The sequence below is a fragment of the Oncorhynchus mykiss genome, chromosome 13, assembly GCF_013265735.2.
Source record: "Oncorhynchus mykiss isolate Arlee chromosome 13, USDA_OmykA_1.1, whole genome shotgun sequence".
In the NCBI taxonomy this organism is placed as follows: Eukaryota; Metazoa; Chordata; class Actinopteri; order Salmoniformes; family Salmonidae; genus Oncorhynchus; species Oncorhynchus mykiss.
This window is the reverse complement of record NC_048577.1, coordinates 62,643,447-62,657,636: the sequence shown is the minus strand read 5'-3', so window position 1 is coordinate 62,657,636 and position 14,190 is coordinate 62,643,447. Positions and strand designations below refer to the sequence as shown.

The following is a 14,190-nucleotide window of genomic DNA, read 5'->3' as shown; positions in this document are numbered from 1 at the left end:
CACCCAAAGAACAATATGGCTGATCTCTTTAGAATGGGTGGTGGTATTTAACATGAAGTTGCTCTTCTAAAACTGTGATTGCTCTTGTAATAACATCGCATTAACATTGTGATGTATTAGTAATGGCATTTAATGGAGCGGTTTTGTTATTACCCAGGTGGAATAATCCTAACTCCTCTTGTGTAATTACTAAAACTACTCAACTCCATTACAACAAAAACATGAATGCAATATTGTTACTAAAGTACTGAGCATTATTACACAGATATAAGATCACTTTAGGCTCTTGCTAAGTGTTACTGAACGTGCCAACGGCCTACTTTGGTAATGAAACGGCAGGGCTGCAGACAAACACCTGTTGCTAGTGAACAGACCCTTATAGTGATTCATTCACTGTACAGTGACACTAAACACAAAAACCCAACAGTTGAACAACAAGATCCTGTTCAACCAGAATAATACATCAAATGTGCTGGTAATCTATAGATTCACAACGCATTATGTGTTTTACAATGCATCCCTGTAACTAATGTTACAATGTGTCGAGCATGGAAATAGGCCTACATTATTTATTCAGGAAAAATGAGTCTGTCCCTCTACTATAATTGTAGTAATACATTGAAGGCCTCTAAATTAAATAATACATGGCCAATAAATAACATAGCCTCAAAATAACAAATGTGTGAGACAACTGATATAATAAACGGAATCATGCAGGAATCTATTGACAATGAATATGATCATAACACCGACAACTTTCCTTAGAATAGTAGGCTGCATGGAATTTGTTTTCAGGACTATGGAAATCAGTGGCATTCCGGGAGGAATTGTTTCTTAGTCAACTTAGTAAGTAAACATTGTAAGCAAGGCCACCCCATCGCCGACTCAGAGTAGAAGAAGACATTTTGTGGGTGAGTTCTCACGCTCACCACCAAAGCTCATTACAGACTAAACTTCTGAGCTCTCTGAATCATTTCGTAAAACACAGAATTGAATCGGCTATCTATTGACAACAAGTGAGCAAACTTTGCGAATACATTTCAGATCAGAATAATATTTTTCTCACTATGTAGTATAACTTACCGACTCCGTCTTCCGATTTGAGAACCATTTTCCGGTCTAGTAGGCTATTCCAAATGAGTGGGTGCTTCAAAGTTTTCACCGCTCACCTTGCGGATACGAAACCAATGCTATTTAAACGGTTAATTGAATAACTTTTACTATTATGTACTGGAATCACGTATATAAAACACGGTATCTGATGGGTTGCTATTCAAAGGAAAGGAGTTAGCAGTTGAAGGGAGTGGTTTCGCGTACTTTGACAAGCCAATCTGTGTCTGCGCAGCAGTGACTCTGTTCGGGAAGAGGCGCGGCAAATGGCACGCACGTCTTTGCGTAGTGCGCAGTATAATCACAGAGCTTCTAAACCCAGGGAACGCTGGTGAAACAGACCAGGCCGAGTTTGGGGGTTTGAGAAGTCAATGAGAGAAAGGAAACATTCTTCCTTAGTTGTTAATTTTCTCGCAATCTAAAGGCACAACCTAGATGCGAGCCAATATATTAAGGAGTTGAACATGCCATTACTCCAACCGCGTGAAAGTGACATACTGACACGTTTTAATTTTTGTCAAAAACAACTTTATATCGAAGGAGTGCCAATGATTTGACGCCCTGCACATGCGCAGTTTGGCGTTAGACCCGATGACACGTTTATGGGCATGAGCTTGGCTAGCCAACGTTACAAGTGTGATCAGGGATTTCTATTTCTATATTACCTTGACTAACCTGTACCCCCGCACTATGTACCGGTACGCCCTGTATATGGCCTCATTGTTATTTTATAATAATTTTACTTTAGTTTATTAGGTAAATATTTTCTTAACTCTTTCTTGAACTGCACTGTTGGTTAAGGGCTTGTAAGTAAAGCATTTCATGGTAAGGTCTACACTGTTGGTTAAGGGCTTGTAAGTAAAGCATTTCATGGTAAGGTCTACACTGTTGGTTAAGGGCTTGTATGTAAAGCATTTCATGGTAAGGTCTACACTGTTGGTTAAGGGCTTGTAAGTAAAGCATTTCATGGTAAGGTCTACCTACACATGTTGTATTCGGCACATGTGACAAAGTTTGATTTGAACAAAACGTATAAGATCTCCTAAACCTGTGTTAACTACAGACCTTATTTTCAGTGTTTATCCAAAACCCCTCCAAAAACGCCATTCATTTCCCCATTGGCTTTGTTCAATGAACCATGACGGAGTTATTTCCTACAAAAAGACGCCATTACTATTTCACTCTATTCCAACCTGTTGCCTTGTTAAACTGTTAAACTGAGATCAGGCTGTTGTTGGGAGGAAAACAGGCAGCAGAGTTGAGTGGTGGTGGAGGCAGGGAAAGAGATTGACACACAGATAGTGCAGTACATTGGCAATCTGTGCAATATTGCTGCCTTCAACACTCCACCACATCCGTCAGACTCAAATCGGAGATGTGTGTGTGTGTGTGTGTGTGTGTGTGGTCACATAGGTCGACTTCAGAATACTGCAACTCTACCTCAGAATACAATGAGACAATAAACAGGAAAACAAACTTTCGGTGACTTGAATGAAAAGTAAAGAAATTACTTTTTCATTGTTAGCCTACTTATAATGTAGGCCCTTGTTTGTGGCAGTATTATGCCAAAGAGAGATACAAAACCATACAGTATTTTAAGTTATTTTATTAGTTAAATTAAACTAGTAAATTCAATAGGTTAATGAGCACAGACACAGAAACCTGCCCAAAATCGTCAGATTCCAGCGTGATGAAATGCCCGGGCCGATTTCTGGTCCCAGTCTGCCCCTGGCCTAGGCCCTATGCTGTCATTCACATCTCATCAGTGACAGTCACCCGATACTATAGGCTAATTACTCTCACAAGAAATGTGTGGAGTGGTTGAAAAACGAGATTTATTGACTCCAACCTAAGTGTATGTAAACTTCCAACTTCAACTGTATACACAGGAGTAAAGAATTACACCCAAGTGTTACAAAAAGTTGCATTAATGTTGTAGAACGTGTTGTGCAACTGAACTGTGTTATGGCACAACACGTTCTACAACATTAATGCAACTTTTTGTAACACTTGGGTGTAATTCTTTACTCCTGTGTATACAGTTGAAGTTGGAAGTTTACATACACTTAGGTTGGAGTCAATAAATCTAGTTTTTTTCAACCACTCCACACATTTCTTGTTAACAAACTATAGTTTTGGCAAGTCGGTTAGGACATCTACTTTGTGCATGACACAAGTAATTTTGCAACAATTGTTTCCTGACAGATTATTTCACTTATCATTCAAAGTATCACAATTCCAGTGGGTCAGAATTGTACTTACACTAAGTTGACTGTGCCTTTAAACAGCTTGGAAAATTCCAGAAAAAGATGTCATGGCTTTAGAAGCTTTGGATATGCTAATTTACATAATTTGAGTCAATTGGAGGTGTACCTGTGGATGTATTTCAAGGCCTACCTTCAAACTCAGTGCCTCTTTGCTTGACATCGTGGGAAAATCTAAAGAAATCAGCCAAGACCTCAGGAAAAAAATGTGAAGACCTACACAAGTCTGGTTCATCCTTGGGAGACATTTCTAAATGCCTGAAGGTACCCCGTTCATCTGTACAAACTATAGTACGCAAGTATAAACACCATGGGACCATGCAGCCATCATACCGCTCAGGAAGGAGACGCGTTCTGTCTCCTAGAGATGAACGTATTTTGGTGCGTAAAGTGCTAATCAATCCCAGAACAACAGAAAAGGATCTTGTGAAGATGCTGGAGGAAACAGGTACAAGAATATCTATAACCACAGTAAAACGAGTCCTATATCGACATAACCTGAAAGGCTGCTCAGCAAGGAAGAAGACACTGCTCCAAAACCTGAAAGGCTGCTCAGCAAGGAAGAAGACACTGCTCCAAAACCTGAAAGGCTGCTCAGCAAGGAAGAAGACACTGCTCCAAAACCTGAAAGGCTGCTCAGCAAGGAAGAAGACACTGCTCCAAAACCTGAAAGGCCGCTCAGCAAGGAAGAAGACACTGCTCCAAAACCTGAAAGGCCGCTCAGCAAGGAAGAAGACACTGCTCCAAAACCTGAAAGGCCGCTCAGCAAGGAAGAAGACACTGCTCCAAAACCTGAAAGGCTGCTCAGCAAGGAAGAAGACACTGCTCCAAAACCTGAAAGGCTGCTCAGCAAGGATGAAGACACTGCTCCAAAACCTGAAAGGCTGCTCAGCAAGGAAGAAGACACTGCTCCAAAACCTGAAAGGCCGCTCAGCAAGGAAGAAGACACTGCTCCAAAACCTGAAAGGCTGCTCAGCAAGGAAGAAGACACTGCTCCAAAACCTGAAAGGCCGCTCAGCAAGGAAGAAGACACTGCTCCAAAACCACCATAAAAATGCCAGGCTACAGTTTGCTACTGCACATGGGGACAAATATCGTACTTTTTGGAGAAATGTCCTCTGGTCTGATGAAACAAAAATAGAACTGTTTGGCCATAATGACCATCAACAGGTTTGGAGGAAAAAGGGGGAGGCTTGCAAGCCGAAGAACACCATCCCAACCGTGAAACACGGGGGTGGCAGCATCATGCTGTGGGGGTGCTTTGCTGCAGGAGGGACTGGTGCGCTTCACAAAATAGATGGCATCATGAGGTAGGAAAATTATGTGGATATATTTGAAGCAACATGTCAAGACATCAGTCAGGAAGTTAAAGCTTGGTCGCAAATGGGTCTTTCCAAATGGACAATGACCCCAAGCATACTTCCAAAGTTGTGGAAAAATGGCCTAAGGACAACAAAGTCAAGGTATTGGAGTGGCCATCACAAAGAGGTCCGCTCAATCCCATTTGTGGGCAGAACTGAAAAAGCGTGTGCGGGCAAGGAGGCCTACAAACCTGACTCAGTTACACCAGCTCTGTCAGGAGGAATGGGACAAAATTCAACCAGCTTATTGTGGGAAGCATGTGGAAGGCTACCCGAAACATTTAACCCAAGTTAAACAATTTAAAAGGCAATGCTACCAAATACTAATTGAGTGTAGGTAAACTTATGACCCACTGGGAATGTGATGAAATAAATAAAAGCTGAAATAAATCACTCTCTATTACTCTGACATTTCATTGTTCAAATAAAAGTGGTGATCCTAAATGACCTAAGACAGGGAATTTTGACTGGGATTAAATGTCAGGAATTGTGAAAAACTGAGTGTATTTGGCTAAGGTGTATGTAAACGTCCAACTTCAACTGTACATATAGGGTATGAGCCTTCATAATGCCTTTATAATATGTTGTATCTACACTGCAATGGCTGTTATTTATTTAACCTTTATTTAACTAGGCAAGTCAGTTAAGAACAAATTCTTATTTACAATGACGGCCTACCCTGGTCAAACCCTAACCCAGCCAAACCCTAACGCTGGGCCAATTGTGCGCCGCCCTATGGGACTACCAATCACGGCCGGTTGTGATGCAGCCTGGATTCAAACCAGGGTCTGTAGTGACGCCTCTAGCACTGAGATGCAGTGCCTTAGACCGTTGCGCCACTCGGGAGCCCAAATGAAGGGGTCATACATGCTTATTACAAGTCTTACAATGCATTAAACCTGTTTCCTACTGTTACTCAACTGGTCTTGTAGCAATATTGGTAAGAAGTCATCTCTGTGGCATCTTTTTCTCTGTAGCTCTACAGAGGTTTGCTGGGCTTGGAGCAGTCAGCTGACATCTTCATTAAACATCAATACTATACTGTGGTAATTCTGGTAAAGATGAGCAGGACTTCTGTCACAACACCAGCACGTCTGCGACACTGCAGTTAGGAGTCAGATATGGTATGAGCATGTCCTGGCCTGTTTAAACACTAAGCCCAAGAGGAGGAATGCTGTTTGAGCAGTCTTGGGAGGCGGGAAGTGGGAGAGAGGGAATGACAGGTAGCCTCTCTTCCAATTAGTCTTCTTGCCTAAACCACATTGGAGGAAAAGATCAATCAAATGTCCCTCCCCTCAGACCTTCTCCTCCAATGCGACGTAAAGAGAGGATGCAAGGAGTCAATGGAAGACAAATTGGGAAAGAGTCACTTTCTCCTTATTCTCTCTCTCTGGTCTGACCAACTAGGAGAGGTGGTGTGAAGAAGATGTTGGTCCCATCCTGAAACAACCTAAAGACACTGGTGGAGACGTGGATTTTGTTTTAAATGTAACCTTTATTTAGCTCGGAAAGTCTGTTAAGAACAAAGTCTTATTTACAATGACGGCCTACATCGGCCAAACCCGGACGACGCTGGGCCAATTGTGCGCCGCCCTATGGGACTCCCAATCATGGCCGGTTGTGATACAGGCTGGATTTGAACCAGGGTGTCTGTAGTGATGCCTCTAGTAGTGAGATACAGCGCCTTAGACTGCTGCGCCACTCAGCAGCCGTGAACGGTTTCGTTCTACTACATGACTCAGAGCAGGCCTACAAGGTCTAGTTCTACTACATGACTCAGAGTAGGCCTACAAGGTCTAGTTCTACTACATGACTCAGAGCAGGCCTACAAGGTCTAGTTCTACTACATGACTCAGAGCAGGCCTACAAGGTCTAGTTCTACTACATGACTCAGAGCAGGCCTACAAGGTCTAGTTCTATTACATGACTCAGAGCAGGCCTACAAGGTCTAGTTCTACTACATGACTCAGAGCAGGCCTACAAGGTCTAGTTCTACTACATGACTCAGAGCAGGCCTACAAGGTCTAGTTCTACTACATGACTCAGAGTAGGCCTACAAGGTCTAGTTCTACTACATGACTCAGAGCAGGCCTACAAGCCACACAGTAAATGTACCACCAAGTCTATGAGAGGACTAGGCAGAGCTACTACCACACGGCGTGTATTGGTCTGATCCTTTCACATCGACAGACGTGTCTATGGGCCCTAGGCCCGGGGTTCGGCCATTTTCTCTTCAGCATCTCAGTTTGAGAATAAGCCTATATGGGAGAGAGACCACTCATGTGCCACACATAATTAAACAAATATTGAGTTCTACCTAAAACAAAACATCATTTTCTAGTATGACTTTACTTGTAAATGACTTGTGAAGCATCTAGCAATGCTATAAAGCATTTTGAAGTTGTTGTTCATTTAAAGTCCAAATACCACCTTTGTCCCATGTTGGTCACCACTAAGCCACAGCATGGGAATCCTCCTTTGGGGGATATTCACTGAACGCCCCTGTTGTGCTCCTAAATGCCAACTTGAGATAGACATGATGACAATGTACTACTCTGTGTGTGTTTGTTGACCGGTTCCAACAATGATCCAATTCACTGTAAGCAGTTCACCCCTCAAGCTCTGCATGAACCCAAAGACAAGCGATAGGAAAAGAGCCCTTACCTTATTCATACCAAAATGCACTAGGATTCTGACATTCTTAACCGTAGGCAAAACTGCAAATATGTTGCACTCATACTCATCCTCTCCTTGATCCACATTAACATATGCAAAGAGGATACTTCAGTAAATCTGATGTAAACTGGATGTTTATGTAAATATTATGTAAATGTCACGGCTGCTGATAGAGTGTAAAGAAAGGTCTTTGTTTTAGGACATTAAATCATGTGGCTGCTTACTGGTCTAAATAAGCAGGAAATAATTCCATTACTGAAAAGGGCAAATTCAATTATGTTCTCTCAATGATGTACAACTGTAAAGCATCTTTGTCTACCAACATTTTCAAATGCATCTTTAATGACGTTTTCTGGTTGAAAACTAGTTGAGAAGACATCATATAACCACATTACAACCAACTAGTAACAACGTATTTATCATGAGAAGATAAACACGTCATGGGACATATGTCATTTTGGATGTTACCTGGTCAGATTACATCCAAGGAAATATGCATTTTTCTGGAAAAAAGTGTAAAAAGTCATGAATAAAGCTTCCTTATAAAACCAGTTTACTGTAGACTACAACCTGACCATGGTGTTATAAAATCAGTTTACTGTAGACTACAACCTGACCATGGTGTTATAAAATCAGTTTACTGTAGACTACAACCTGACCATAGTGTTATAAAACCAATTTACTGTAGACAACAACCTGACCATAGTGTTATAAAACCAGTTTACTGTAGACTACAACCTGACCATAGTGTTATAAAACCAGTTTACTGTAGACTACAACCTGACCATAGTGTTATAAAACCAGTGTACTGTAGACTACAACCTGACCACGGTGTTATAAAACCAGTTTACTGTAGACTACAACCTGACCATAGTGTTATAAAACCAGTTTACTGTAGACTACAACCTGACCATGGTGTTATAAAGCTAGCGTTCTGTCGACTACAACTGGACCATGGTGCTATAAAACCAGTGTACTGTGGACAACAACCTGACCATGGTGTTATAAAACCAGTGTACTGTAGACTACAACCTGACCCTGGTGTTATAAAACCAGTTTACTGTAGACTACAACCTGACCACAGTGTTATAAACCCAGTGTACTGTGGACAACAACCTGACCATGGTGTTATAAAACCAGTGTACTGTAGACTACAACCTGACCATAGTGTTATAAACCCAGTGTACTGTAGACTACAACCTGACCAATGGACAACCTCACAAACACTATAAAGACTAACACTGTTACACTGAACAAAGGAAAACTTCAAACATTATAAAGACTAACACTGTTACACTGAAGAAAGGAAAACCTCACAAACACTATAAAGACTAACACTGTTACACTGAACAATGGAAAACCTCACAAACACATTCAACTTTCACACTGTTTCACTCTAGTTTGTTTTCACAACTGGACAGGTGGAAGCATGGCTATTAGTTGAATGTTATTTTTCCTTGTATTGTTCCAACATCAAGGTCGTGTGTGTGTGTGTGTGTGTGTGTGTGTGTGTGTGTGTGTGTGTGTGTGTGTGTGTGTGTGTGTGTGTGTGTGTGTGTGTGTGTGTGTGTGTGTGTGTGTGTGTGTGTGTGTGTGTCATCCTGGTATTCCTGGAACGTGACAGTAGATGTTGGCCAGTAAAGTTATGAAATATTTGGGAAGTATTTCTGAAGGCTCATATCTACTAAAGTTCTAGACATAATATATAGTGTTCCGTAGCTAAACAGCTGGATGTAAAACCCCAGATAATACAGGGTAATACATTTAAACACAGCCCTATACACAACAACAGTGGACGACTCCCAGAGATACACATTCACTTGGACCTAGGCTACTACTGCTGCTACTGCACGTTAGCCTCATCAATACAGACAGTGTTACACACATTCACGATATCACATTGTGAAAACGCATTTGAGGATGAAATGTGTATCAGGCCAGTGGATTACAGGGCTTAGTGTGACTAAGGGGGCTGAGCCAACGTGCAGGCCATTATTCTCATGTTAGACTAGAGAGAGGCACCGTGCAGGCCATTATTCTCATGTCAGACTAGAGAGAGGCACCGTGCAGGCCATTATTCTCATGTCAGACTAGAGAGAGGCACCGTGCAGGCCATTATTCTCATGTCAGACTAGAGAGAGGCACCGTGCAGGCCATTATTCTCATGTTAGACTAGAGAGAGGCACCGTGCAGGCCATTATTCTCATGTTAGACTAGAGAGAGGCACCGTGCAGGCCATTATTCTCATGTTAGACTAGAGAGAGGCACCGTGCAGGCCATTATTCTCATGTTAGACTAGAGAGAGGCACCGTGCAGGCCATTATTCTCATGTTAGACTAGAGAGCGGCACCGTGCAGGCCATTATTCTCATGTCAGACTAGAGAGAGGCACCGTGCAGGCCATTATTCTCATGTTAGACTAGAGAGAGGCACCGTGCAGGCCATTATTCTCATGTCAGACTAGAGAGAGGCACCGTGCAGGCCATTATTCTCATGTTAGACTAGAGAGAGGCACCGTGCAGGCCATTATTCTCATGTCAGACTAGAGAGAGGCACCGTGCAGGCCATTATTCTCATGTTAGACTAGAGAGAGGCACCGTGCAGGCCATTATTCTCATGTTAGACTAGAGAGAGGCACTGTGCAGGCCATTATTCTCATGTTAGACTAGAGAGAGGCACTGTGCAGGCCATTATTCTCATGTTAGACTAGAGAGAGGCACTGTGCAGGCCATTATTCTCATGTTAGACTAGAGAGAGGCACCGTGCAGGCCATTATTCTCATGTTAGACTAGAGAGAGGCACTGTGCAGGCCATTATTCTCATGTTAGACTAGAGAGAGGCACTGTGCAGGCCATTATTCTCATGTTAGACTAGAGAGAGGCACTGTGCAGGCCATTATTCTCATGTCAGACTAGAGAGAGGCACTGTGCAGGCCATTATTCTCATGTCAGACTAGAGAGAGGCACTGTGCAGGCCATTATTCTCATGTTAGACTAGAGAGAGGCACTGTGCAGGCCATTATTCTCATGTCAGACTAGAGAGAGGCACCGTGCAGGCCATTATTCTCATGTCAGACTAGAGAGAGGCACCGTGCAGGCCATTATTCTCATGTCAGACTAGAGAGAGGCACCGTGCAGGCCATTATTCTCATGTCAGACTAGAGAGAGGCACTGTGCAGGTCTGTCTTAACTCCTAATATAACAGGCCTCATAAGCCTGCTCTATCTGAGCGATCTCTGTCTGTGTGGACACAGTGCTCACTGACTAACTGAGCTGAGCATCATGAGAAAACCCACATCACATGGTATGTGTATGGATGCTCGAGGAAGAAAGGGAATGAATCCAAACCTCTCCTTACGTACCCCCCCCCCCCCCATTGTCCTCAGCTAGTCCTCAGCTAGTCCCCAGCCAGCTAGTCCCCAGCCAGCTAGTCCCCAGCCAGCTAGTCCCCAGCCAGCTAGTCCCCAGCCAGTTCCACTGTAGAAGTACACCTGATTCAACTGGTAAAAACATCATCAGCCCTTTATCTGGTCAGAACAAACAGACCTATATTCAACTGGTTAAAATAATCACCATGCCCTGTATGACTTGATTCAGGTGGGATTGTACTGGAGGTGTCATGCCCATAGTGAGGCAGGCCTCAGGACTCAACACCCTGGCTTCAACGGGAGCAAGGCCGCTCTCTGACATTTACATTATGTCCAGCATCGGACCCATAGGGCTCTGGTCTAAAGTAGTGCACTATATAGGGAATAGGGCTCTGGTCTAAAGTAGTGCACTATATATAGGGAATAGGACTCTGGTCTAAAGTAGTGCACTACATAGAGAATAGGGCTCTGGTCTAAAGTAGTGCACTATATAGGGAATAGGACTCTGGTCTAAAGTAGTGCACTACATAGGGAATAGGGCTCTGGTCTAAAGTAGTGCACTATATAGGGAATAGGGCTCTGGTCTAAAGTAGTGCACTATATAGGGAATAGGGTGCCATTTTTGGGACAGAGCCATAGTATTTTCTCATGCAGCTGAGGTGGTGTGGAAATGAAGTATCCATGGTGATAAATGTATATACTCTGACAATGAGCCCGGCCCTGTTGCAATTCCTCCGAAATCACAAGGGTTAGTGTGCAGAGTACAGTGTGGTTCACAAGGACACATTGTATAATGGCTTGGGACATTGTGATTGAGTGTGACACAAGCCCAAGGTGCCAAGGAGTCGGCAGTAGCACTGGACCAATCTGAACGAGGCTTATAGAGCATATTGACACACTAAAATGGGTTAACTGTTACGAGCGTGCTGAGAGTCAGGAAGCAAGTTCAAGGAGTGATTGTTTAAACAAAACAAAAAAACACAACACACCGACATGAAAACAGAGTCAATAACACCTGAGGAAAGAACCAAGGGGAGTGACAGATATAGGGAAGATAATCAAGGAGGTGATGGAGTCCAGGTGAGTGTCATGAGGCGCTGCTGCCCATGACAATGTTGACAGGTGTGCAGGATAATCAGCAGCCTGATAGCCTAGAGGCTGGAGAGGGACATTAACATTAAACCCACTAAAAACACTCAGCTCTTTTAACTTTGCCCAAACATCCCAAATGGAAAGACTGACCTCTTCAGGACATTTGTATGTATTACTGTTTCCCAGGCCAACATAATGGGAAAATAAAGATATTACCTCATGCAAGAGTAGCACAAATTATGATGAAAGATAAGCACATTAATAAAACTATTGAGACAGTCCCCGGGGAGAATATGCAGTCGTTTACCTAATTGCCTCATACGGTTTTATTTTCTAAAAGTGTATTTATTTTCCCATCAGGCACTGCACTATTCTTTGTTGGGTGCTGGTGATGTCATAGAGAGATGAGTCTGGGGTGTATCAGCTGAATGCAACATAGACAGAGATATTAACCTGGAATGAATCCCCAGGCAGAGGCATGCCTGAGTGTGTGGACGTGTTTAACTATACTTGTGGGGACCAGAAGTTGGATTTGGGATTTTGAATGGGACTGAATTGTGTGTGTGTAGGCATGCACATGTGTGTTGTGACAAACTATACTTTATGCATCACAAGCACATATCCTATACTATACAGTAGAAAGCTCAGTATGCTTATGAAGTAACTCAAGAATCATTGAGCTGAACCAGTATTCCCCCAGTCCCACTGTTGAAGCGATGCCATTTCAGCCAGATGTTATGATTATCCATTGATGCTATGGTTCATGGTGAGGAGTGTGGTATTATTTAGAGTATTATCGCAAGATAATGAGTCCTGTGCTGTTCTTATTAGGAGCCTGGAGCAGTGTGGTCTATGGTAGATGTCAAAACACTGTACTGCGGCCCACTCATAAACACATGAACACACATACAGAAATGTTAACACACACACACACACACACATTAGTATGTGTCCTGAAGGGTCCATCAGGGCTGTCAAGGGCTCCAGAGTGTGACTGATGACAGCTGATGATTTCCAAATGGCACCCTATTCCCTACATTCCCTATATAGTGCACTACTTTTGACCAGAGCTCTATGGGTCATAAGTAGTTCACTAAATAGGGAATATAGAGTGCCATTTAGGATGCAGCAAGGGTGCGTGAAATACAGGCCTCCTGACTAGATGGGTGCTGCTGGAGCCCAGCCTGGGACAAGACAATCATTCTACATTCCCCTGCTGTAGGTCACAGGGATATACAGTAATCTAACATGGGCCAAGACAATCACTCTACATTCCCCTGCTGTAGGTCACAGGGATATACAGTAATCTAACATGGGACAAGACAATCATTCTACATTCCCCTGCTGTAGGTCACAGGGATATACAGTAATATAACATGGGACAAGACATTCTACATTCCCCTGCTGTAGGTCACAGGGATATACAGTAATCTAACATGGGCCAAGACAACCATTCTACATTCCCCTGCTGTAGGTCACAGGGATATACAGTAATACAACATGGGACAAGACATTCTACATTCCCCTGCTGTAGGTCACAGGGACATACAGTAATCTAACATGGGCCAAGACAATCATTCTACATTCCCCTGCTGTATGTCACAGGGATATACAGTAATCTAACATGGGACAAGACATTCTACATTCCCCTGCTGTAGGTCACAGGGATATACAGTAATCTAACATGGGCCAAGACAATCATTCTACATTCCCCTGCTGTAGGTCACAGGGATATACAGTAATCTAACATGGGCCAAGACAATCATTCTACATTCCCCTGCTGTAGGTCACAGGGATATACAGTAATCTAACATGGGCCAAGACAATAATTCTACATTCCCCTGCTGTAGGTCACAGGGATATACAGTAATCTAACATGGGCCAAGACAATCATTCTACATTCCCCTGCTGTAGGTCACAGGGATATACAGTAATCTAACATGGGCCAAGACAATCATTCTACATTCCCCTGCTGTAGGTCACAGGGATATACAGTAATATAACATGGGACAAGACATTCTACATTCCCCTGCTGTAGGTCACAGGGATATACAGTAATCTAACATGGGCCAAGACAATCCTTCTACATTCCCCTGCTGTAGGTCACAGGGATATACAGTAATCTAACATGGGACAAGACATTCTACATTCCCCTGCTGTAGGTCACAGGGACATACAGTAATCTAACATGGGCCAAGACATTCTACATTCCCCTGCTGTAGGTCACAGGGATATACAGTAATCTAACATGGGCCAAGACAATCCTTCTACATTCCCCTGCTGTAGGTCACAGGGATATACAGTAATCTAACATGGGACAA

General features: G+C 43.0%; 1 protein-coding gene across 3 annotated transcripts in view; it reads right to left on the bottom strand.

The window, feature by feature from the left end:
* The window catches only part of LOC110487087 (cytohesin-1), a 128,092-nt gene that overhangs the window by 78,079 nt on the left and 35,823 nt on the right, over positions 1–14,190 (bottom strand). The window contains exon 1 of one of the 3 annotated variants that reach the window (XM_036941847.1): positions 1,084–1,329. The exons of the other annotated variants lie outside the window; for them this stretch is intronic. Coding sequence (XP_036797742.1) covers positions 1,084–1,111 — 28 coding nt within the window. The 5' untranslated portion in view covers positions 1,112–1,329. Of the gene's footprint in view, positions 1–1,083; positions 1,330–14,190 lie in introns of those variants that run through there. 3 annotated transcript variants of the gene reach the window in all.